This window comes from Thunnus thynnus, chromosome 3, assembly GCF_963924715.1.
Source record: "Thunnus thynnus chromosome 3, fThuThy2.1, whole genome shotgun sequence".
Classification (NCBI taxonomy): domain Eukaryota; kingdom Metazoa; phylum Chordata; class Actinopteri; order Scombriformes; family Scombridae; genus Thunnus; species Thunnus thynnus.
In genome coordinates, this window is record NC_089519.1 from 12,696,811 (window position 1) to 12,723,066 (window position 26,256).

At 39.8% G+C, this 26,256-nt stretch overlaps 2 protein-coding genes and 1 long non-coding RNA gene across 7 annotated transcripts in view; 2 read left to right on the forward strand and 1 right to left on the reverse strand.

Annotated features, from left to right (window-relative positions):
* Nucleotides 1-10,094, forward strand: part of si:dkey-237i9.1 (SEC14-like protein 1) — a 32,754-nt gene extending 22,660 nt beyond the window's left edge. The window contains exons 8-17 of one of the 2 annotated variants that reach the window (XM_067584272.1): nucleotides 289-478; nucleotides 1,078-1,166; nucleotides 1,441-1,511; nucleotides 2,252-2,423; nucleotides 2,746-2,880; nucleotides 3,035-3,169; nucleotides 3,760-4,011; nucleotides 4,157-4,335; nucleotides 4,805-4,831; nucleotides 7,048-10,094. In XM_067584272.1, the coding sequence (XP_067440373.1) occupies nucleotides 289-478; nucleotides 1,078-1,166; nucleotides 1,441-1,511; nucleotides 2,252-2,423; nucleotides 2,746-2,880; nucleotides 3,035-3,169; nucleotides 3,760-4,011; nucleotides 4,157-4,335; nucleotides 4,805-4,831; nucleotides 7,048-7,144 (1,347 nt within the window). In that variant the 3' untranslated portion in view covers nucleotides 7,145-10,094. The remainder of the gene's footprint in view (nucleotides 1-288; nucleotides 479-1,077; nucleotides 1,167-1,440; nucleotides 1,512-2,251; nucleotides 2,424-2,745; nucleotides 2,881-3,034; nucleotides 3,170-3,759; nucleotides 4,012-4,156; nucleotides 4,336-4,804; nucleotides 4,832-7,047) is intronic. The other variant, XM_067584273.1, reaches the window with a different exon arrangement.
* A 3,323-nt stretch (nucleotides 10,095-13,417) lies between these two features.
* The window catches only part of LOC137179531 (endonuclease V-like), an 81,693-nt gene continuing 68,854 nt past the window's right edge, over nucleotides 13,418-26,256 (forward strand). For 2 of the 4 annotated variants that reach the window (XR_010927830.1, XM_067584277.1), the window contains exons 1-5: nucleotides 13,420-13,582; nucleotides 15,211-15,382; nucleotides 18,692-18,826; nucleotides 22,431-22,470; nucleotides 23,774-23,886. Coding sequence is in view for 3 of the 4 variants with exons in the window: in XM_067584277.1 (XP_067440378.1) it covers nucleotides 13,539-13,582; nucleotides 15,211-15,382; nucleotides 18,692-18,826; nucleotides 22,431-22,470; nucleotides 23,774-23,886 (504 nt within the window). In the remaining variant the exon portion in view is untranslated. Of the gene's footprint in view, nucleotides 13,583-15,210; nucleotides 15,383-18,691; nucleotides 18,827-22,430; nucleotides 22,471-23,773; nucleotides 23,887-26,256 lie in introns of all 4 variants that reach the window. The other 2 variants (XM_067584274.1, XM_067584276.1) reach the window with 2 other exon arrangements.
* LOC137179532 (uncharacterized) lies at nucleotides 17,410-18,744 on the reverse strand. The gene is made up of 2 exons (XR_010927831.1): nucleotides 18,662-18,744; nucleotides 17,410-18,008 (listed from the first exon to the last, which is right to left on the reverse strand). It is a non-coding gene; the product is annotated as an uncharacterized lncRNA (long non-coding RNA).

Consider the following 26,256-nt stretch of genomic DNA (forward strand, 5'->3'; position numbering starts at 1 on the left):
ATGTTTAAAGACTTACTGTCCACCTCCAAATTTAATAATTATCATGAACATATGCACAACACAACAAATTCAGTTGCAGTAGATTTTTAATCATATTTTAATCTTAGAGCTAGCTTTTACATGCTAATATTTCTGACCTTCCACTTGCTGCTATACCAGTGGTCTGTTTGAATAAACCAACTGACAACCACAGTTATGAAAGTTGTCATAAGTTCTGTGTTTTGTTATATTTTCCTTGATTATTTTCACAAATAAACAATGGCTTAACATTCTCCCCTAACATCACAGATCCCCAAGGATGAGCACATCCTGCGCTTCTTGCGAGCCAGGGACTTTAACATGGACAAGGCCCGGGAGATCCTGTGCCAGTCACTGACCTGGAGGAAGCAGCACCAGGTGGACTACCTGCTGGAGACCTGGAGCTCACCACAGGTCCTCCAGGATTACTACACCGGGGGCTGGCACCACCATGACAGAGGTAGATTTGCATATACACCTACACTCAAACACAGCTGAACAACAAAACATGCTGCATGCACTCTCATGATTTATGTAGGCTATTTCAAAGCCGGCTATTCTTGCAGCATTAACTAGAAGAAGATCTCAGTTCTCAAGTGTCTTACAGAGTCAAGTTACACACTCGCCACATAAACAGAAGTCATTCTTAGCAGCCCGCAGCCTTCAGCCATACAAATGAATAAAATGTGAGGCCAATTTGTCGGCACTACTTGGTTATCCAGATAGCTCATACACACAGTCACACTCTTCATTTTGGATAATGCTTTGGATTTCTTATTTAGAGCAGAGGGTGACTGTTGACATAATACATCTCTAATGGCTCTTATGTTCCCACATTAGTGTGCAGTTAGTCTTTTCATTTCAGTCTCTCCACAAGTATTTGTATGGGATAAACGGGCACAAAACATAAAAGCATTCCTCTGTGCACACAGTCATTTATTGTCTTATACAACAAAAAGAAGCAGACAGTCAAACAGAGCAGACCTTTCCCTTTAATGCGCAGCCTTGTAGAATGTAAATAGTGGGGTGGGTCATGTAAATGTTTGTTTTATTGTCTAGATGGTCGTCCTTTGTACATCCTGAGGCTGGGCCAGATGGACACCAAAGGACTGGTCCGCGCACTTGGAGAGGAGTCTCTGCTCAGACATGTACGTACCAAAGTTGCAACGCTGCAAATGTTTGCGTGTGTCAATAAGTTCAGAGATCAGGCAGTTGGTACTTGGATTACAGGTTAGGGAATTAATGTCCAGTGGCATGTCCTGACAAGTGTATTAACACCAGGATGTATATAGTACATGTATAAATAGTGTGCTTATTTATGTTGTTGCTCTCAATGTAAGTCGCTCCGGTTAAGAGAGTTAGCCAAATGCTTGAAATGTCAAATGGTAATATATCACTGAGTTCATGTTGTGTCATTTTTAGGTGCTGTCTATCAACGAGGAGGGTCTGAGACGCTGCGAAGAGAACACCAAGGTGTTCGGTCGACCCATCAGGTAAACAGAGTACCAGTTTCTCCCAGTAAAAGTGACCCCAGTGCACCCAAGCTTTTTGTCTTTTATATGTGATCATAGATCAGCAGAAAGACATGGTGGAAAAGTGGAAAAGATTGAAAAATATATTAATATTTAAACAAGCAACATTTCAGAGGCAGAAACTGATACATTACACATTAATCATGGTGTTTTTAGATAGTGTTTAAATGTCAAGATGTCACTTTGTCAGTACAACCACCTCCATGTTTTTTAAACCACCAGCCCGCATACAGGCTGTTTGGATTCAATTTAACATTTGTAGCCTGGACACAGGTGCACACACAAACGTGCACCATGAGTGAGTTCAGAGTAGTATTATCTCCAGCAGAATGAAAGGAATGCACGAGGCTGTTCTGTGAGCACACTGATTCACATGGCGATGGAGGGAATGGAGATGGTATCTATCATCTGTCAGGCTTCTCAAACAGGAGGAGGTGGCTGGGATCAGAGCCATCCAGGAAGGCATGTGAACTATGAATGGCTGTCACGTCACAGCCCTTTTCCAGAGGGGAGGATGTGGAGGGGGGTGGAGGAGTCCAGAATTAGCAAGCATTGCCTTCACCACTTAAGCTTCACTTGTGGGTGACAGGTACTAAGTGGTCGGGAAGAGGCTGCAGCCCTGTTGTGTGTGTAGGTGTGTGACTGTGTGTTTGCGACGTGTGTTTATCCATGCGCTAATCCTCTCCCTTCCTCTTCTGTAGCTGTTGGACATGTCTGGTAGATCTGGAGGGTCTGAATATGCGTCACCTGTGGCGACCAGGAGTCAAGGCACTGCTGAGGATCATTGAAGTTGTGGAGGCCAACTATCCAGAGACTCTGGGACGCCTGCTTATCTTGAGAGCTCCCAGAGTTTTCCCAGTCCTCTGGACACTGGTGAGAACCAGCAAGGACATACGTTATAGCTCAAACAATGTGGCACACTCCTCTTACAGTACCAGTTTGTGTATTTGTAGATTAGCTAGATTTATGCATAGTGTAGCCATTTTTGCCATTGAGAGAACAGTGTTTATAAAGGCCTCCCAAAAACACCTGCCAAAACACAGGACCTATACTCGCCTATACTGACCTATACTCAATACTTTGTGTAGACATTAATGGACTGAAGCTAATGCTGCTGCTGCTGCTAATGTGCTGCTTTTGCTACACACACTGTGTAGACACTGTAACCTATATCTTCTTCCGCTTCTGCCCTTAGGTGAGTCCATTCATTGATGAAAACACCCGCAAGAAGTTCCTAATCTATGCAGGCAATGACTACCAGGGTCCTGGAGGGCTGGTGGATTACATAGACAAGGAGATCATCCCTGACTTCCTGGGAGGAGAGTGTATGGTGAGTGAAGAGTTAAGCTTGTACGTTATTATTTAAGAATATAATTTGATTCTAGATGTGAGCATTCTGGGACATGACACCTCCCACACTGAATCTCCTTTACTGACCCAATTCTATGTGTGTGTTTATCTGTGCGCATGCTTTCTCTCTGCAGTGTGAGGTACCAGAGGGTGGCCTGGTTCCCAAGTCTATGTACCGCACAGCGGAGGAGCTTGAGAACGAGGATGTCCGCCTGTGGACCGAGACAATCTACCAAAGCGCCAGCATCTTCAAGGGAGCTCCACACGAGGTGAGGCTGAACACCACTGCTGGTTGAAGTGAGAGGTAAAGACAGAAAGCCTGCAGTGATGTTTTAAATGAATACATAGGGCATGACGAGAGAGCCCTATGATGCCTCATATGTAAGTTTTTCTGCCATCTAGTGGTTGTAACTTGTACATTACTTTTATCAGTGGGTTTTGAATTGGCATTTTCTGTGGAACATAATCCGCGTGCCGTGACAAACTGTTAGTAATGTTACGTAATTCATACCAAAGGGAGAGAGGCATCGTCATACATAATCACCCTTCTGGAAGTAGTTTTAGTGTCATGTAAATGAGCCGTTAATGTCACAAACAGATGTCAACAGTTTTCTTTCCTGCTCTTTGTCACTGATGGTTTCTGTATTTCACCACATTTTGCTGCATTACATATGGAGAGACATCAAATTAGTGCTACAGTACCTTAAGTTCGCCACTGCCATAGTGCTCTGGCAATATTCCTTTAACTACGAAAAGATGTGTGTAAAGAAAATAATAGTTAAGAAGAGAGGTAAAATGTTTCTATTTTGTGTTTTACCTGAAAATTGTTCTCATATCTGCCCCTTCTCCCTTCAAACAGCTTCTGATTGAGATCATTGACGCCTCTTCAGTCATCACCTGGGACTTTGATGTCTGCAAAGGCGACGTGGTTTTCAACATCTACCACTCTAAGCGGGCTCCTCAGCCACCACGCAAGGACCCCCTGGGAGCCCATGGCATCACCTCCCCAGGAGGCAACAACGTCCAGCTTATCGACAAGTCCTGGACACTGGGTCAAGATTACAGCATGGTGGAGTCCCCGCTCACCTGCAAGGAGGGAGAGAGTGTGCAGGTGAGGTTCCAGGAGTATGGACTGATGCGTAATAGTCTCAGTATTTGTTGTTTAAAATTATCTTATGGGTTGTTTAATTCTGCAAGATCTATTTTTTATCTGTCATGGTCTGTATGATGAACTCATGAATCTCTGCTTTCTTTAGGGCTCTCATATTACACGGTGGCCAGGTTTCTACATCCTCCAGTGGAAGTTCCACAACATGCCAGCCTGCTCGGCCACCAACTTACCCCGAGTGGACGACGTGCTGGCCACCCTGCAGGTGTCCTCGCACAAATGTAAAGTCATGTACTACACCGAGGTGTTGGGCTCTGAGGACTTCAGGTTAGTAACTCTTAGTGTGTGTGTGAGGGAGATACAGTATATAGGTACACTTGTGTCCTTGCTATATACATGTTGTGTATGTATGTGTCCATATTTTTGCTGTTTTAAGGCATTTTACCATGATGTTGTAATAGTTTTAATTTCAAACATTATTCCTTTATGACCACTCATTTTTCACTCCTGTCTTCTTTCAGTTTTTCCCTTCTACAACCTACCACATAATGCCACGTATGACATATTATATATGAATGAATTAATTCTGTAATGTTGCTAAAATGACCTTATCAACTGCCCTGAGCATCAAGAGCATCATGAGTTTTCCAGGCCCAGAGTTTTAAAATGAGGATGCTTCCCTCCCTCAGAGACTCCTTTTTAATCCAGCTTTTTCTGTCCAATACACTCCTGTTCTATCGCTCACAACCCCCTCCTCTTCCTCCTCCTCCTCCTGCTCTGTCTTCTTCCTGTGAAGAACGGCTTGCTGTGATGTGCAGAGTTTGTAAGTGGCTCAGTGTTTGCCCCTTTTCCTTTTAGCACTAGCTCATCGTCATCGCTGCTTTTGGCTGCTAATTTGAATGTCCCCTTCAATGGCAGTCACGCTTCTGATTCAGCAAAGAGATGCTTGTTTGCATCTGTTCTTGCTAAAGGCTTTTATTAGCGCTGGCTAACAGTGCTGTATTCTTATGAGCGTGTCTCCAGTGAAGGAAGGATCTTTGCACAGGGACTACAGTCCAACTATACACTTGCTGGCTTCAGTCACCCTGCTTGCATGACTAACAAAACTAAGAATCCAAGGCTGGGCTGAGTTCAGCACATTTGCACTCAACTGCTGTGTATCTGAGTGTGTGCACACACAACAACACTCACACTTTCCTACGCACTTCAACGAACATTTCCAGGCATTCATTTGTTTTCTACACTCATCCATTGTACTACCAACCCACTGACTCACTTTTCTTTCAGTGCACTTACTATTTCATTTCATTTTTCTCTTTTAAAAACAATGACCTGACTGCTCTAACTAATTCTGGGAATAAGTAACAAGATGTTGTGCTAATTGTTAATACACATTTTGTTGAGACAGAATATATCTAAATATCTAAAGCACCAGTCTGAACAGTTTTGAATGTTTTATAGGTAGCTGCATAAAACATAAATATCAGGATTTATAACAGCCACAAGGCATTACAAACAGGGCTCCCTTTGAACTTTCTCTTTCTTTGTCTTCCATGTGTGAATCAGAGTCTTTCTTTGTTCTTTTTTCATATTTGCATGGACTATTGTGGACTTTGATGAAAGTCAGCTGGCTCTTGAACATGGAACACATTTATTGCTGTTAATTATCATTTATATTAGTGCATAGAAGAATTTTTTGCCTTCTAAGCTTATATCTATTTTCATCTATTTTAATGGCCTTGATAGTTTTGAAACTCAGCTGGCACTTTAAAGGCCTGGGTTTGGTCATTATTTCTGTTAGTGCATATAAGAAATATGCCTTTCAAGCTGACAATCAATGGCCTCAATGCTTTTATTGGAGTAGTGTGTTAAAGTTGAAAAGATGCTATTAAACAATAGTATTTGAATTTACTTTCTTGGCACTGATTCTATTTTATATTTTAATAGCCATTATTACAAGCTTTAATCACAGGAAATACTGTGATTGATTAGTTAATTTAAAATATATATGGTGTTTATAATTTATCTTTAATATTCAAATTTACTGTATTTTTATAAAAAAAATACTTTCTTTATTTATGTTTATGTTATGAATTTGTCCAAATATCATCAGATTTTATTTATTTATTTGATTTACTTTTCAAATATTTATAAAGATATCAGGCTTAAGAAATCCAGTCTGTGCTGGGCTCTACTTCCTGTGAACATAGTGAATGCATAATGTGGTTATAGCTTCTCATACTGCCCTCTCAAAGGATTTCATAAACTTTCATGCAAAATGGGGAATATTGTGATACAAGACTCTGTGAGGTATTATGATTATATTCTGTAACATCCTAATGCATTATCATATGCTGTCATGTATCACGTAGTTATATATGATACATTACAGACATGGCTTTCATATACTCTTTCAAGTATTGCCACAATTTTCACATTGACCCTATATTGCCTCGTGGAATCAAAAAAAAATGAAACAAGCAGCCTTTCTGCTACATATACTTTGGTTTATAAATGTTGAAGCTCTCTTTACGTATTCCTGCAGAAGTTCATGCAAAAAGACACAAAAATGCTTCATGCTTTGCCATAGGCAGCTAAACCTTCATACATGCAAGAAAGCCTTAACACTGAAGGCTTTTTAGCTTTTGCACATGAGACAGTGGATCTGTTTCTGCCTTCAGCCTGCCTTGAAGGAGCAAACACTTTTCACCAATAGTGTTTATGAAAATACGAATCTGGACCAAGTATTTGGCATTTTGATATCCTCTCACACACAATCTAATTCTAACAACCGTTTTCCACCTGAAACACTTGGTTTTGCAGCCTATGGCAGAGCCAGAGTGTTGTGTGCCACACAGAGTGAATCTTCCTCCTGTGGGTGTGATTTGGCTGCATGTGGAGTTGTGCACACAGAATACATTCAGTTAGTCACTGGCAGACTGAGGTTGCTCAGGTGTTGCTTATGTGTCAAATTAGCTGTAAAAAGTGCAAAGTTCGTGTCCCCTCACATGTTCTCTTGATCTCTCTCTCTTACCTCAGGGGATCGATGACCAGCTTGGAGTCGAGCCACAGCGGCTTCTCTCAGCTCAGCGCCGCCACCACCTCATCACAGTCCAGCTCGATGATCTCGAGGTAGAAACTGGAAGCGGAGGACTTCAATGTCCACAATCCCCCCCCATCCCCTACTGTCCAAACCATCAACACCGAAGCCAACTCTCCTCCTACCCCTTTCGTCTTTGGACTCCTATTGCACAGCCAGTCTCTATGGAACTGAAGCATGCTTGCACAAACAGAAGACAAAGAATTTTAAAAAATCAGAGGCAAAAAGAAAACAAGAGACTGTGTGTACAATTTAAAGGGCTGATTTTTGCACAGAGGTCATATATTTTTCGTGCCTGGCACCTCTGCTGGGCAGCAGTTTGAATCAGAACATTTTCAGAATGTTTGTTTGCGTCGTGTCTCAAGCAGGGTGGAAAGTTTAAAGGTCGGGAAATGAATTGGAAGCTCGAAAGAAGCAATATTCTCATCCTGGAAGCCGTGGGACCGGATGAAGACACTGGAGGCGCTGTTACATATATGCATTTACATGTTCACTCATATACACAGTACTCAGACGACGCATAACTCATCATGTGCGTTGGCTGACAAGACTGGATGTGCTGTTACATACCAACACCACCACACACACACACACTCACACTCACACTCACACACACAATGAGACATGCACAGACGTTTGATGACATGCAAAAATCTACAGTGTTTGCCATATTACCAGAGGGATTTGTTCAATCTGGTGAACTGTTTATAGGTCAAGTGTGGGCGGGCGGGGTGAACTCTTAACTAGACCTGGGTCGAATATCACTCACAAATATGTTTTTCAAACAGTATGGATTTCTGGAGCGGGTGGAGGTTACTGAATCACGGCAATACAGATGCTGTCAGCACAGTTTCCAGTTGATGGGAAAATATACTACACTGATGTTCAGACACTTTTCCCGCAGCTGTCGGAGCTTTCTGGCATTCATTTTATTGTCTTATGTGGCAAACCCCACCCGTCTGTCTCACGAGGGCTTTATCACAGCTTGAAAAGCATTTGAATATTTGACCTGGGTCTGACTCTTAGCGAAGTAATCCGCTAGAAGCAATAACATGAGTTTGACTTTCTACTGTGTGAAATATTTCTATTTATCATTAAGATGTATGTGGAGGATCATGGGTGCTGCTGACTGCAGATGACCTTTTTGTCATAAGGCAGACAGACAGGCAAGCAGAGCCAGTAAACATCAACATTATCACTTTGCTTTTGTCTCTGTTACCATCCATTCTGGAGAGAAACAAAAATAACTCACCAGTTTTTTGGGTTTTTTTCTCCTGTGGAATGACCAGATTCGGTTTGCTCTGTCCAGCATCTGCATGATTGAGGAACTCGAGTCAGAATCAAGTTGTCAAGGAGATGCCTTGTCACTGATTTGTGAATGTGCTACTGATTGGCTAACCAATGAAATGCCTGAATTTTGGAGGGTCGTGATGTAAGCGGGCAGAACTGCCATCATTGGATATTTCTTTTTGAGAGTGATGTAGATTCAGTGTGCATTAGGGATGAATGTTACTTTGTTGATGATGCTTATCATTTGACGGTGCGCCAGTAGAAAACATATTGATACTGTACATGTACTAGTGTTGGTTGGAGTTTGTTACTGTTTTGGAGATGAGTACTTGATGGAGTGAAGCAGTGTGGTGTGTTACTGCATGCTCACGTGACGGTTGGGTTTACTATTTAAAAATTAAGATATAGCTGTTTTAAGAGCCATGTGTCAATAAATACCATTTTAGCCTTTTGTAAGCATCATTTAGAAACATACCTGCTCTTTTGAAGGTCACCACTGTATTAGATGAGCGGCTGTGAATTGAATGACATGAACATTTCTAAATGCAACGCATCCATGCAACAGTTTTTTGATACAGTGTCTGTGGTTAATAAGCATTGATGATTTCACATAGATCTGACTCCCTGCAGAGGGTGTAACTGATCACCATTGCCAAGAGTCATTGGGTGCTGTTGCCATGGTTACCGAGTGCAGCTGAGAACAAAAAGAAAAGAAAAAAAAAAACATTGGCAAGAGGCTTTCACTTTACATGGGAATCAAAGTCCTGACAATACTAGCCCTGTCTGTCTTTGTTTTTGATACATGAAACAGTTTTTAACTATAAATGAAAGGTCAAGGAGTAATTTGTGGTATGTATTATATGTCCTTAACTGCAATAACATGAAATGCTTTTCTGAGGAAAAGAACCTCATCAGAACGAGGGCTATCATGTGTGAGTGATGGTGTAAAAGAATGAATGTTAGAAACGGCGAGGAAAAAAAAGGATATGCTTGTAAAATGTGTGTAAACGCTCCCTCTGACCCTCACGGCAGGTTTGTATCTCTACTCTGCCTCTTCTCACTTCCTCATCTTCTTCTCTTCTCTGCAGCATGTCTAGAAACACAGAACTATCTTTCCTTCACCTGCTATTTCCATCAGGAGACTTAATTTCAGTTTCTTTAATGGGTCTTCTGATGAAACGACAAGCAGCATCAGCAGCAGACCTAACTACTCTTAATTTATTCTTTTGTCTCTCTTTCTACTTTGTCACTTGAACACTCCAGTTTTGCTGTTTTTGCTTTCCAAACACTTTGATTGTGTATATCTAAAAGCAGAGGGGACCTTAGATTTGTAAAACTGGCTCACTTTCAAGTAGAGAGTTGAAGCCATGGACGTAAAGTGTACTGAGATCAGATATTGTTTCATTTCCATTTGAATTCAGTGTTAGAGATACCAGAGAACTTCTCTGCCTCTCTGACTTCAGCTCTTGCTGTGTGTACACTTTCATAAAGATCTCATTGACAAATGAGGGCTATAACCGTTTGTCTGGACTTTTCCACACATTTGTCTGTCTCTCTGCTTCCTTTTCTGACGTCGTTGCATATCTTCTCTTTCCCTTGATGTGAGAAATTATGTAAAAAGTACTTGTTTGGATTAATGAGAATATGGCGCCTTTACATTTTTTGAAGACATTAAACTTGAATTATGAGAAAATAATTGCACTTGTGTCACATTCATTTGTTTGCCTTTGCGTTCGCTAGTTTTGCTTGTGTGATAAATAAAGTTATGTGCATTGTTGTAACATAACACTTATTAATATAAAACATAACATCGTCTGGGCATCATCACCCTTTTTGGTTGGAATTTTTTTTTGGGTGTGTTTTAAACATTTTCACACCCAATTACTGATGAATATTCAATTTCTTTGTTTCAGGGACTTTTAAGGTGTGGTTGACTTCAACTTGAGATGGCAAATGACTTTCTTACACTGGAGAATTAAGTTTTAGTTTTAAACACCAAGTTCACCCTTCAGATTCACTATGTACTTCATATCACCTTGTACCATATATGGTAAAACCATTCAGAAAAACAATTCAACATAATACATTCATTTTGTAATAAAGCCATTTTTCTATCAACATATCAAACATTGACCTTCACATTAAGTCTTCTCATGATTTTTAGACAGCCAACCTTCATTGATTCAACTTTCTCAAACCATCTACACTGAAATAAAAGTTTTAATACTATAGTGAAATGAAATAAAGTTAAAACAACAACTATGTGACTGGACTTAACTATTATATTACTACTTATTTAATTGAACTATTAAAATATAATTGTCTATGAGGTTAAAAGATCAAAAGTTAAACACTTAGGTGATTTTAAAACACAATTGCATAGTTACCAAACATTCAATTACTCTTAACATAAGGAAATTTGAAATTTTATTACTAGAGGGCAGTATTGACACATGTAGTAGAAAGTGTAATAAAATCTAAAATTAATATTTACTCAACAGATAATCACACGACTATCAAATATATACCATTCTTATGTATTTACATGACAAATAACATTACATAACTTACATAATGATTAGACATTTAATTTACATGAAATTAAGGTTTGGCTCAGATTTGCAGGGAGACTTCAGGAATGTGAGTTAGAGTTTATGGCTCTGGTCTGGGAAAGATAAGAGGCCCAAAAGAGGGGAGTTGTCTGTCCATGTTTACTGAGTTGTTGATCCTTTCTCGTGGTTCAAATGACCCCAGAGTTCATTTATGCTTTAAGTTCAGGCCATAATTTAGTTATTGGTCAGAAATGGTCTCTCAGGAGGTCTGTTCAATCTGTTCAATCTCAAGACACCCTCTTGGCAAAGAGGTCAGTTTGGGGTCCAGGGTGAGACATTAAATCATGTCCCTGTGGTATGCATTCACCTCCTCAGTTTGAAATTAAAGAGAAGCCATAATGTGTCCTACAGCATGTTAACCACCAAAACATATTTCCCCTGGATCTATGTAATTAAATGACGTTCATTTTTCTCCTATATCTTGGAAGCACTGGGCCCTTGGCTGCATTCACTTTTTAATGGCCTGATAATTAATGAGCAACATAAAAATGAGTCTCATGTTCGCTGCATTACTGACTTCAGTAATGATCAGAGAAGATGATGTGTCCCCACTGACCTGAATTACATCAATGCAAATTATTTTTCAAGCTGAATTATCATCTCAGGCACTGGTTGTTCTGCTGTGGGTTAGTTCAAGTCAACTCTGTTAGTCTGTAGGTAGAAGAAGGCAGCCTTGTTGATATGCAGATCAAAGGAAAAGGTGGGATCAAAATTAACACCTGCATGCTTGACTTTGAGAGATCACACAGTTGTCAAGAGATGATGTCAACACAAGTGTGAGTTTCAGGGGAGAGACTCACTCTCATTGTGTTGCTACTACAGTGGACCCTTAAAGCTGCAGTCAGACTGAACTCACTTACTTGCATAGTGTGTCCTGTCCAGGAGTATGGAAGCTTTTTTAATGTCTCAGAGATCATGTGGGCATGTGCACTCCAGGCCAATAGGGTGCAACAACGTGGTTATGGTGATGGCCCTCATCATTAGTTGAAATAAAGCACCTTTGCATCAAGTGTTCGTGTGGAGAAAATGCACCTGTGGAGAGACAGAAACTGTCAATCATGCTTTGATGCAATGCACCAACTATCACACTAAAACAAACATCATGCAAGCAGAGTTGTCAGAAATTGGAGTTGCAGATCATTCATTGAGATCATCACGGATCATTGTGAAACAGCAAAAACTGTTATTAATTTTATCCATCACACTGGATTTTACAGAAGGATTTAGCTCAAGAAAACATCATCACACCTACGGCTCCTCAATCAAACTCAACATCACCACGAACAGTCATCTGCTTCAGGTCAGTGTCAACATAAAGAACAAACTCATGCCATTCATTCATTCATTCATCACTGTGTCAGTTTGTTTAATGTAGCAGCTGAACTATAAGAATGTTGTCACCAATTCAGCACTACACCAACCATTATAAATAGACGGGACACCCACCAAATAATTAATATTGAGGTATAATGGTCAGTCATTAAATAAGAAAAGACAGAGTCCAAAAAAGAATCTCCACACAAATCAAATACAACTCCAAACAGGAGAGTTTGCTCGCTGTAATCATTCCTCCTGTTCATATTGACCATTAGATGATCCTTTCAAATGTGTTCACAATGTAAGTGATGGGACACAACATCCACAGTCCTCTTTTTGTTCAAAACTGCATTTATTTAAAGTTTATCTGACACTTATATGAGTCGTCAGCAGTCTGAGTTAGTCATATCAAATGGATATCTGCCATATTTACAGTCTTTTTAGCATAAAATTCCCTCTTTGCATTTCCTCAGACAGTGTTTCCCTGTTGAGCTGCAGTGGAAGTATATTAACAAAAAGAGGGACTTTGGCACTAAAAAGACTGTAACTTTGAAAGATATCTACTTGATTTTAATCATTGGACAGCTGAAGCTTCATATTAGCTTCAGATAAACTTTTAAATACATTTTTGCACAGAAGGAGGACTGTGGATTTTGGCCCCTATCACTTACACTGAAAGTGCATTTTGATGGGATCTTTTAATAGCCAGTATGAACAGGAGGAATTATTACTGTGAGGAAAACCTCTTTCAGTGTTTATTTGGACACCTGACAAGAGTTTTAAGACAAACTTGAAAAATTGTGAATCTATCCTTTAAAAGCAAAATGTACGATGCTTCTTCCTCCTGCAGGCCATTATTATTGTCACTTTGTATAATTGCCTAATTATTGTAATTTTGGAGGATAATTATTACATTTTTTAAATTAGTTTTTTTTTTTTTTTTAAATGAAGGTGCATTGAGCTGTCAGGACAGAAAAATATTGCATGGAGCCTTTTTTAAAATTGGTGTAATTCACCTTTTGGGCCACTAGATGGCAGCATTAACCCATATAGCGCCGCACTGCGCTCACACACAGGTTCCGCCCTCCTGGTGACGTCAGGACACGGAAGAAAACAGCCCGACTGGTGATCACGTTTCTCTTGTCCGTTGAATTTCTGTTTTTGAAAATCCTTTAGCAGCCGAACGCGTCCTCTCCACCAGGCAGACACAGATGTCTGCTCCTCCTGATGAAGGTTTGGTCGAGCTATGGACAAGGTCAGAGCGCTCTTCTTGCATCAAATACACCCTGTGACGATCCAGTACGCTGTATACAAGCACTTCATATCACTGGAACTCATTCCAACAGCTCAGACTCCTGTTATCATGTGCTAACCTGAAGTAGGAGCTTGGTAAAAACAAACAAACAAACAAATAAGCAAACAAAAACAAAAAACAAGTACTCCATACGGCGCAGACAGATGCTGCCGCGCTGTTATAGTCTCTGCCAGCAGCTCTGGACTTGTGCCACCACTCCAACACTCCAGCCATTGATTTGTAGTTTGTAATGAAAAGGCCTGTGATAACACCATGATTCCATATTATGTCCTGATGCCACCTGCCATCTCCATCTCAGATATGTGTGTGTGGATGTGTGTATGAGAGAGAGAGAGTGAGTGTGTGAGTGTGTGTGTGTGTGTGTGTGTGTGTGAGTGTTTGTGTAAACCAATTGCATGCCAAAGAAAGGCAGTTTTATTTGATGGGAGGGACAGAGAGGTGTGATTGTTTTCAAGATTGGACTTTTTAGTCACACTCTTACAATATATTTTGGTGCTTCAATTCAAATTATCTGTTTTACAGGCAGTAACAATAAAGGGACTCTGGTCAAACAAGGAAGACCTAGAGCTGAAACGATCATTTCATCTTTTGGTTGACTGACTGAAACAATGAATCGATCAGCAAAATGACTGCTGAATAATTTGCTGTTATTTTTTAAGCAAAAATACCAAACATTTGCTTGTTCCAGCTTCTCAGACGTGAGAATATAATATGATATGAAAAACAGCAAATTCTCACAACTGAATATTTTTCGGTTTTGGACTGTTAGTTGAAAAAAAAAACAAGTAATTTGAATAACTCACATTAGACTCATTTAACAGGCAAAACAAATAAAGGATTAATTGACAAAATTATGAAGAAAATTATTAAGCCCCAATCTGTATTTCTTTTAACACACAAGGTAAGTTTTTAAAGAGTTTGACCACAGGCCAAGACTTTTGAAACACTGACCCACCCACATGTTTCACCAGCCAACAACCAAACCTTTTCTTAATATTAAAAACATCATAAAACTTAACATTGTACTTATTATTTTAACTTTCAAATTACATCCTCTGCATATTTTATTTCTCTACATTATGGTGTGGTGCCAGGAATGTAATTCTTTTTTTTATTTCAATTAGTTGTTTTTTTGTTTGTTTGTTTTTGCCTAAAAGAAGTCTCATTTGAGACTAAAAAAGTACCACTATTAGCCTTCAAAAAACTCCCTGTGTGTGTATTCACAGAATATAAACTTCTCCTCATGTTTTTACACTCCTCATCCCCTAATTTCCCAAAATATTAACAAGGATATGATTTTGGTAGCTACAGCCCTGGTTTTTTTGAACAGATCATAATTGGAAAGAATAGCTTTTTTGTTGACTTTTTCATTTCTAATATAAACAAATATTCAGCAGTATTAGAAAACATAAGTAACTTAGATGTAGTTGCTGTCTAGCTTGAGTCCATGTAATAAAAGGTTTTGGTGGGGCGACTCTTTGTTCACATTTGGAATACAGATTGTGTCTTTTTAGATAGGTGTGTGCATTTGTTTCACTTGCAGACTCAGTGATGTGTGCTCTGTGCAGTGAGCAGGCCCGTCTGAGACAGCAGCTGGTGGAGGAGGACACAGAGGACTGGCAGAGGAGCCCCTTGTTCTCAGGCCTGGAGAGAGTCGGTGGAGTAGACCTCTCTTTCATCAAAGGGGATGACGTCAATGCCTGTGCCCAGCTCGTGGTACTGAGCTATCCTGACCTGGAGGTGAGCTGTGGCCTCTGTGTCATCACCATAACCACTCAATAGAGATTAATCCATGACCTTTGGTCGCCTCTAGTGGTGACAAGTGGGAACAGCGGCAGTATTGACAGAAAAGATTAAATACAACACAAGTCTCTGGCACATCCAGCCACTTTAAATACACAAGCCTGCACTTTAGAGAAAAAGTGATATTCTCCCCCAATACATTCTGTAAATATAAAATCACAGAATGTATTCAACACACATTGATAATGTCAATGGTCCTGCTTACAGTTTTATAAACTTCCTGCATAACTGACCTATGAAACCGTTGTTTTCTATATGTCCATTTCCACTCGTTGTCTAATAGGATACTCTCAGCATTAATACAAAGTAATGACCAGAAGTGCCACCAGGACCCCACTGTTTCTTACATTGTTAGATTGCAACATAAAAACAGTTAAGGTCCATTTTCACATCATCATTTGAATGTTTGTACAGATAACACACAGCAAGTTAAAATATGGCATATGAAACAGTTACTTATTCCATATTCTGTCAGTTACTCAATTCTTTTCGCTAGATGGTTTTGGGACCTGTAGTGCATGTTCAGGCTGCCAGATTTAGAAAATGTATAGTAGACAAAAAAAAAAGAACTTTAAGCTTTTGTTATTGGCTGAACTGGATTGTCCAAGTGTACTGTACATTACTGACAGTATGTACAGTGTAATGTAAACAAGTCAATTTGGTTTTTATAGCCCAGTATCACAAATCACAAATTTTACTGTGGGTTTTTTCAATCTGTAGAACATACGATGCCCTCTATTCTTAGATCCTCAATTCCGATGAGGAAAATAAACCTTTAACGAGGGGAAAACTGGAAGAAACCTCAGGAAGAGCAACAGAGGAGGGTACTGTTTTCCATGACAGACATGTCATGTGTACAGAACAGACCAAAGTCCTGAACAGTGTGTAGCGTACGGTAACAGGAAACAGCTCCCTGCTGCTGCTGGAAACAAAGCTGATGAAACTGGTGAGACTGAATCAAAACAGTAAAGCTGTGGGCCATGAAGCCAAAACAATCAGCTGAAAGAGGCTAAAATGCTTTAAAGAACTGAGGAGAACTACAGAGTCTCTGGATTCATAATTATGAGAGACACCTTTTATATCACACATTTCATCCATTGTTAATTCAAAATATTAATTAGTTCAGCTTTACGTTTAACCCGTATGTTAGTTTTTAAAGTAATTTTTCCACCTTTTTAAGGTATATCTGGGTCATGGGTTAGGGTTAGGGTTAGGGTAGGAGGAAGACCAGAGTCAACAATATGGAATCAAGCCAGATGTTCCTACCATAGCCAGCAACATCACTGCAGTTGTAAAATAATGATACAGAACTGCCAAATGCTTTGTAATAGTAAATGAATTAACAGTCACAAATATCACAAAGTGTTTGTTCAGACCTTGTGTCAAAAAAACATCCAAATTCAAAGGGACTTTTGAATGTTATTGATTCACTTTATAAAACTGTCCTCTAATCACTTAACCCATGCGCCTCTCTAATAAGTGTGATGAAATTTAATATTCTTTATTAAAAAAAAAACAACCTTCGTTTTTCAAGTCAACCTAAGCACTCACAGCAGACTTGCATAGAAAGCAATGTTAATACACAGGAGAGCTGTGCTGTAATATACAATACAGCTCAAGGTCGAGTCTTGTTAAACAGGCTGTTGTTAAAGCGACCTTGGCATTTCCAATTTTAATTTCATTTACTTTTTGTGCAGCCTTTCACAAGCATTACTCCTTCCTGCTATTTATCTGTGCATTAACATGGACTGCTGGCACCTTCCCATTATATAACCCGTTATAATTAATGACATTTGTCACAGTACGTTGTTGATACATGGACCCAACGAGGCTAATGAAATGTTGTTCAGAAATGCTGTCCAATAATGTGATTATGTTCTCTGCTTGCTTTCAATTTACTCTAACATTGCCACCTAAGGCCATTTGTGACACGAAGTAATACTGGTAGTATGATGCACTGGGTCTAACAGAAAAAAGGCAAAGGCTTTCTCTTTTTATTGTACAAGACAATCCTTTTAAAAAGGGAACGTAACACACTTTTTAAAACTGTAAATTTAAAGAAATTCACATCAACATGCACACCCTGATTGTTGAAATTCTTGACATTAACAAATGTTAGGAATTTTATTTATGGCATTTAATGACTTTTACAGAAATCTCCATGAACAGATAACAGATGATGAAAATCAATATTAAGTTTCAACTGCAGTAAGTAGCCTACAAAAAACCCCCTCTCTACTTTCCTGCATAACACCCAGAAATGTTTTAACACATCGGTACTGCCAAGGACATCTTTGTGTATGACATTGACATGGTTATTGACGTTTCTGATAACAGAGTGTATTCAGAGATCCTCCCCGTGTGGAGGCTTTGGGCTCATCTTTGAGCAGAGGTGAGAGCTTTTGTGTGTTACATTCGTAGCCACTCCTGTAATCCTTGACCAAGGTGTTTAATGTTACAGTGTCTGAGACCTTGGCACGTCCTCTCATTGTGAGCAGATTTTCAAATCGGTCAAAGAGTTGTGTCAATGCTGCGGCTCCTGGCCTCCTGAACCCTGCTGATACTGATAGATAATGAAAATGAAACAAATTATAACAATTTCAGGAACCCAATACAGCAAAAAGCAATAATTATATATAGTATAATATTTATGTATAATTTAAAAAAAGACCAGTTAGCTGTCCAAACTTTTATAACTATCAAACTTGAAAGATTATAACTTTGAAACATGTCATTTTTCATATCTCTTTACTCTTGACAACATCTGACAAATGCATGTCAGATATATACCCTCTGATATACAATATATTCCAAATGGTCTTCATTACACTAACAACCTGACATAGATTATGTTTCAATTGTTTCAAGGCAGTAGCTGACATAATTAAACAAACCCACCACACTGCTGGACAGCATCTGTGCTGTTTTGCAATGGATACAAAATTGAATCAATGTGGCAATCAGATCACATGAACGGAAAATAGGACTAGTATTTCCAATTTGGTACTTTACCTTCAGTAAATACCCATCTGTATCACCAACCATAGCTGAGTGTCTTTGACTTCACACTTCATCTATTAGAGTCCAACTGAATCAATTAGTCATCCCATTTTGCAGTTATGTCGTGTGAATCATGTCAATGTGTTGCTCAAGTACAGTTTAGCAGGAAACAAATGGTCGTGGATGGACGTGTGAGGAGATAAAACTTTTATTAACCCGTGTGTCTGCCACCTCCTCTCTTCCCAGCTGCTGTATGAGAACAGTCAGATGGTGACCCTGACGGCCCCCTACATAGCTGGCTTCCTCGCCTTCAGAGAGACCCCTTTCCTCTTTGAGGCTCTGCAGCGGCTAGAGAAGAACGATCCCAAACTTATGCCTCAGGTCAACTTCTGTACACAAACATACACACACATACACATTAATGGGATCATATTCATTACTTCATAAAATATGTCTTCAATTTGTCTTTTCATTATTTTCAATTATGACACTTTCTAGAGGTGGAAGAGGGAGCAACATGTTGTGTGTATAGGAGGAAATTACAGGCGTGATGTAGAGAAGTAAAACTTCTTTAAATATGTGTATATTTGTAAGTTGTTTGACTATTTGTATATTGTGATTGAAATCCTCTTTCACCACACAGTAATAGTGTATATGTGGAGGTTGTGATCACACGATTGAGTGAACCTGATGAAGCATATACAAACGTGTAGGCTAGCTTATCATAAAGACTGGAAGCAGAGGGAATTAGCAAGCGCTGCCCAAAGTTTAAAAATACGCCTATGAAAAGCTGTAAAGCACTGTTGTCACAGTGAGGTTTTCAGGTCTGGCTCTATGGTGCCTGTTTAGATCCAGGCCCAAACTTGTATTTATTGACTGCATCTGGCAACCTGGGTTATAGCCTAATGCTGCACTGAAGTACTGAGCAGAGGGATAAACTGTTAGCTACAGCACGTAATGCCCACTAATGTCAGAATGAACTGTTTCATTGATTTGTTAAACAAACTCCACTTTGGATGTATTCTTTCTGAATGTAATAAAGGCAAATATTTTAAGGTTTTGTGAGTCTTTGAGAAACCGAAAGTACTCTGGACAAAGCCAGGCTAGCTGTTTCCCCCCCAAGTCTGTATGCTAAGCTAAATTAATTCCCAAAAATGATGAGCAACTCAGGGTGGCAAAAGAGAAAAGTTGCTAACTACTGTATATCAGGATGGGTTTTCTTGATAAATGGTGGTGATTTTAGGACATTTCAGTCTCTCATGGTCAGGCTCAGCTCTACAATTTAAGACCTTGTTCAACTTAAATCAGTCTAGTTGTTGCTCTGTTAGCCTCAGGTATACTCAGGCTCAGTTGTGCTTTGAGTTTAATACTAAAGGCGGCGTGCTAATTTATATGGTATGTTAACAGGCTAAACGTAAGCAGATCAGTGTTGCATGCTAACTGTAGCATGTTAACATTCATCTCAAAGTACAGATTGAGGCTGATGAGACTTTTATGTGATTAGTTTTTTTTTTAGGCATCCTGGATGAAATGAAGTGTGGGATTTTTCCCTTTTAAAATAAGTGATAGTTTACTTACACACCTAACAGTGTGTACAACTTCCTGACATTATTGGGCTACCTTAATTGGTGTAAACCCTCACATCTGGCTCTTAATGCATGTTAAGACCATGGATGTATTATGAGAGCTGGATACGGCACTGACTTTTTCTATTATGAATTTTTAATGCATGGAGGTTTCATATTTGTAAAACTTTCCTCGAGCCGAGAAAAGTGCTTTAAAAATCTATGACATCATCACAATATAAAGTCTCTTGACTGGTGGTAACTCGGGCAGGACCAGTGGGGGAACACTACTACGCATATTCAGTGGGCCACACAATGCGGAAGCATACCAGGAAGCTAGAAACTTTTATTGGCGTATGCGCCAGCCGAGCAATCCTTATTGGACTGAATGGGCACCATTTTTGGTCCAGTATCCAGCTCTTGTAATAGGTCCATGGTTAAGACACAGTGAATGAATTACAGCACTGATAAAGCTCTTCTCTTTCCCCTCCAAAAGTCGCCTCTCACACGTCCTCACCCACTCACTTCTGTTTGTCACAGCCAACATGCCTCCCTCCCTTGCTCACTCCTACTCTTCTTCACTGTCACCATGCGTGCACAAGCACACACACACCCTCACCCACCGCGCACACAGTCATGCACACACGCTCGGATTTACCTCCACTGACATTTAGCCCAGGACCGATGCTGTCAGTGCTCCCTTTATCTGCAACCTTTGAAGTGAATTTTCCTGTTGACTTATGAGTCACTGCAGAATTACGTGTGTGAAGTCACCTTTGGCTTCAAGAAATCATCGGTATGTGCTGGAGTTGGGAGTGTCAGAATATCAGTTCAAGAATCTCGTCTCCTGCTAACTTTAACTTTTGAAGCTCGGGATAAAGAAACTCTGCTATCTCACACTGTGCACTATCATTGTATCAGACAGTGGTTTCAGTTTGGGCCCGCTGACTATAGATAAGTGGGGGAAAAGCATTTTAACTTGTTATTACAGGGATGTCACAGGTGGAGCTAATGGCATTAACGACAGCTGTTCTTCTGAAGCGTCTAAGTAGTGATGATTAACATAATTAATCACACCTATGTCTTCTACTGCTATATCTCAGAATGTCTGCTGTTAGGGATGCACAATATTGGATTTTTTGCCAATATCCGATATGCAGATATTTCCTACTCATTGTGTCCGATTGCTGATGCTGATACTGATATATGCACATATTTTTTTCCAGCTGGTTGAGGAGACTATTATGCATGCAAGCATAGATTATACTAAGTATGATCAAGAAAGACAACATATGAGGGAAGAACTTAGTAAGACTGGAGTTCAGGAGCTCAGACTTAAAACTTTAATGAACCTGCCAAGTGGGTGGAGCAGTAGAGTTTTCTTTGAGTTTATTAGACAGACGGGATTAATCTGTAGGATTTAATCTCTGGTCCACACTCTGGAGCAGAAGGTGGCGGTAATGCGCCTAAAACACTGGTTGCCAACCACCGTTATAAACCAAAAAGAAGAAGTTTTTTTTTGTTTTTTTTTGTTTTTTTACCAAACAGAGTGGTACATCCTATCAGCCAGGGTGTTTCCTATCTGTACAGCCAAACATGGCAGCTCCTCCGCGGACTATTTTACCCTGACGGTCCCGGTGCTTCCTCCGCAGGCTCCACTCCACTCAGCTGCTTCTTCCCACTTTAACCTAAATAACAAAGCGGGGCTTCGGTTGGATCCACACGGAGAGCCGGGGCTAACGTTAGCTGAGAGGCTAGCGGAGCGTTAGCAGCAGCATAGCCGGAGGGAAGCACAGCCAGCTAGCTTCCGCTAGCCTCCCAGCTAACGTTAGCTGAGAGGCTAGCGGAGCGTTAGCAGCAGCATGGCCGGAGGGAAGCACAGCCAGCTAGCCTCTGCAAGAAGAAGCAGCTGGTCTGACGGGCAGCTGAGTGAAGTGGAGCCTGCGGAGGAAGCACTGGGACCGTCAGGGTGAAACAGTCCGTGGAGGGAAACACAGTCAGGCGGTGGAGGAGAAGGCAACATATCGGCCTCTCATAATCGGCAGAAAATGTTCATTTCAGGCTGATGCCGATATTTCATTGTAGAGCTTATATCGACCGATACCGATGATAATATCGTGCATCCCTATCTGCTGTGAAAAAGGTCTATTAGTCTGGAAACATGTCAATGTGAAAAATGCTGGACAGTGGTGCAGCAGTTCAGAACTTGATTCATTTCTGCACAAAGATTGAGAAATACATATTTTACTTGCTATTTGTGATTTTTTTTATTATTATTGGTTTAGAAACATGCATACCTATTATATGTTTGAGAATTTCATCTTCATGTTTAATGGGACTGGCGATTTTGTTTTTGCCATAGACAAATTAATTTCACATATGTCATTTGTGTATGTGTGTCTTGTGTGCCCTCTCAACAGGTGGTTTTTGTGGATGGGAATGGTCTCTTCCACTACAGAGGTAAGACAAAATGCCTGACAATAAGATTAACCTTTTCACAGCGGACATTTTGACAGGTCATGGCAAGAAAAGCACAGCTGCAATTAATAACATAGATAATGACCGGCTTTGTTATTGTGCATGCTGGCTGTAGACTGTGTGTCTGTCATGCTGATGTGACTTACTGGCATGTTTAATGGAACTAAGCCATTGTTAACTAAATTAGTAACACCTGTGCTTTTCATACTATGAAAAGTCAAAATATTAGCAGTAGAAAAAAGATGTATTGCAATCAGATTCCCAAAGTCATTTTTATGGCAGCAGTTGGGTTCATATTGTGTTAACAATACTTAACTGTCTGGATCCCCCAGGAGTGAAAAATTCAACATTTTGGGTAATGCGCGTATTTGCTTTATTTCAAAGTGAGATGAAAAGACCAATATCAATCTCATGTTTGTGCGTTAAGTCAAGATATCTTTAGCCTAGCTTAGCATAAAGACCAAGGAAACTCCCTCTAAAACCACTAATTGTTGTTTTTACATTTTTGTTTATGTAAGGGTTAAACAAACAAGATACAATGTGTTAATTATTTAGAGATGTTGGTAGCCATATATTCTTTTTTATGTTAGACAGAGCCAGGCTAGCTGTTTTTCCAGTCTCTATGCTATACCAAGCTAAGCTAAGCATGTCCTGACTCCACCTCTGTGCTTAAAGGATATGGCTGAGAATATTATATTTTTTCCTACTGTGAACAAATCCCACGAAAAGACCAAAACAAAATAACTTGATACCATCATAATTTACTTTCTCTGTGTATCCAAATCCTGACATAGTAAATTCCTCTGTGCCATAGATCTCCATTGTTGTCTAAAAACACAAAAATAGGATGACATCTTCCTTCATTATCATGAATATGGATACTGTTGTTTATTTTTGTATTTATTTTTCACATATTCACTAGAGAACCAAATGTGTAGTAATCCGCAGCTGACAACTCCAACATAGACACTGTTTACTCCTGTTTGAGTAATGTTTGCTAAGAACTACAGTGCCCCGCTTTTTAAATTTATTTTTTTAATAAGTGCAACTGTATACTTCAGTCGGAACAAGACAGGGTAGAGAGATCAGAAACTATTCAGAAATGGACTGACGCAGAGGTGGATTTGATCTTTAGTGTGATTTATTGACAACTCTCATTTAGTAAGCAAATAAATGTATTTCTCAAAATGTTGAACTACTCCTTTAAGAAATGATATAACAGAAACTTGGAGAAACACTTGTTAAGACTTAAGGGTGAGTCACTGTCACTATTTGACCCGTGCAGAGTTCGGCCTGGCGTGTCACCTTGGAGTGCTGTCAGGGCTGCCCTGTGTGGGTGTAGCCAAGAACCTGCTACAGGTGCAGGGTGTGCACAAGAGTGAAGAGCATCAGTCACAGGTGAGACTCTTCAGTTTTAGACCCTATTTTAACCTAACTTGAACTCAGCTTTATCCACAGTTTTTAATAAAGTTGAACATCTGTTTTCTTCCCTTCTGTGCTGCAGAGGTTTGTTGTTCAGTGACTCAGATTACACAACACGTCAGTGTTAAAAAGATGTTGAAAAGATGATGTACTACTTCATATTTTGTGTTGCTTCTAGTTGCGTACAAATGTTGCCTCTGTAAAAGAGCTGCCAGCCTTGACAAGAGTCAATTAATGAATTATTTAAGTCAAGTTTTCAAAGTGTAATTTTTTTTCCTCTCGTGTTTATTGCTTGCTGCATTCTTAAAAAAAAAACAAAGAAATGTCAGGGAGGGACAAAGCAAAGGACAGAATCCTCAATTACTTTTGAATGTGCACCTGTGTGTACATGTGAACTCACACTTATGCATCTATTCGTCCGTGCGTGTGAATGTGTGCGTTGGTGCGTGTGTGCTGTTTGACAGTGTGACTTTTATTGCAAGCCAAGGCCTCCTTGTGTAGCTAATGCTAATGTGACTCTCTGAATACAAATCAAGCTGGAACAAATACTTATGTATACCTGTGGGAAAGCAAAATTTGGATTTCATTAATATGCAAATGTTCACTTTGTTTCAGTCTGGTGCCTCAGTGACCTGTTGAGAAGAGAACAACAAGAAGTTAAAGTTAAATTTGCTTGACGAACGGGCATCTGGCTGTTGTCTAAAATAAGAACATAATATTAAGTTAATATCTTAATTTAATATAGTAATAAAGTTAATATATTGAATTTAGCAGGAGAGGCTCTGGTATCTGCTACTTTGAGTTTCTGTAATGTAGTTGAATAAGTCAGATTTTTTTAAAAATCACTCGCTAAAATGTGTAAAAATAAGTGCATTATTGACACTAGAGGGATTTCAAATGAGTCAGCAGAAAATAAAACTAAGATTCTCAGATAACTCACATTACAAACATATATCTAATAGCTTACGTTGTGCTGGGATCTGGTGCAACTGGATTATATTTCCACCTGTGTCTCTGCTATACACATCGATATTTAGACTGCCGTAATGTCCATTTCTGATGAGCATTTCAATTATATTTTCCCAATAAGAATTGTGCATTTCCATCATGTGGATTGTAGATGCATTTACACACACTATGTCGTTACTGCATCTATCATCCCTTCAGGAGATGCTTTGAAATGCAACATTCAATATGTTTGGGTGGACAACCTGAAGCAAACTGACAAGCACATAGTCAGAGGATGCAAACTCCTCACAGAAAAGGGCTTGAACCCTGTAATTTTTTTTTTTTGCACTGAAGTGACAGTGATAATAATTGAGCTCAAGTGCTTCCCCTCAGGAAAATGTCATTATGCAAATCCTTTATAGATGATGTTGATCTGTACAAGAGGAGTGATGGGCGTCTCCTGTAATGCTGATGACAAGTGCTACTCAAAAGATTTCAAGGGAGCCAATGTGGACGGCTCTAGCAATCATATGATCCATTGCTAACTCAATTAGCAGGCAATACACTCACTGCTTATAACCCCAGCAGTCTTCATGTAGTCGTGTAACATGCTAATATAATTCTCTGTTGGAGTGTATCCATCTCCCTCAATTAGTGTTAGTGGGTTTGGCGTCAGAAAAATGTTGGGTCATCTCTGCCGTGGGGAGGAATCTGATCTCTTTGTTTACACGGAATATGGTCACCTCCAAGGCTGCTGTCAAACATATCTACTGATGCAATCTCTCTGTGCCAAAAATCCTAGTGGCTCAATCATGTTCACGTTTAGGTATCGGGTAGCATCAGCATTGCACACCCATGCTCAAGCTTTTAGCTTTGGATCAGTTTCTGTGCATGAAATTTTATAACCCCCTTCTCGTCCTTATTGAGATAATTGTCACTCTCTGGGGCTCTGTCTAATTTGTCTACAGGCATGCACAGAATTGCAACGTCAACACCAGCTTTGGCGTCTGATCGCTTGGTCGGAAATTAGCTTTGAAGTAATCCGTGAAACACAAGCCATATCAGGCTCCCTACCAAATTTTGGAAAATTAGCCGTCTTGGAATAAGATTAGCCATTACTGCATGTGCAGACACACCGCCATGTACCACTGACAAGAGATACGCTGTCATACTCAATTGGATGTCAGTAAACGTTTCCAAAACCATTGCCAGCTCACTGAGACTTTTCAAAAACCAGTATGCAGTCTGAGAAGTGTCTCTCAAGGTTACAGACAGACCTTTTCTCTCAGTTGCAGTAATTACATGTTTTCAGCCTTGAGAGTAAAAGTGTGTATGCGTGTGTGTCATTATCAAATGCAGGTGCACAGACCTTTTGAAGGAATTAATGTGAAAATATAA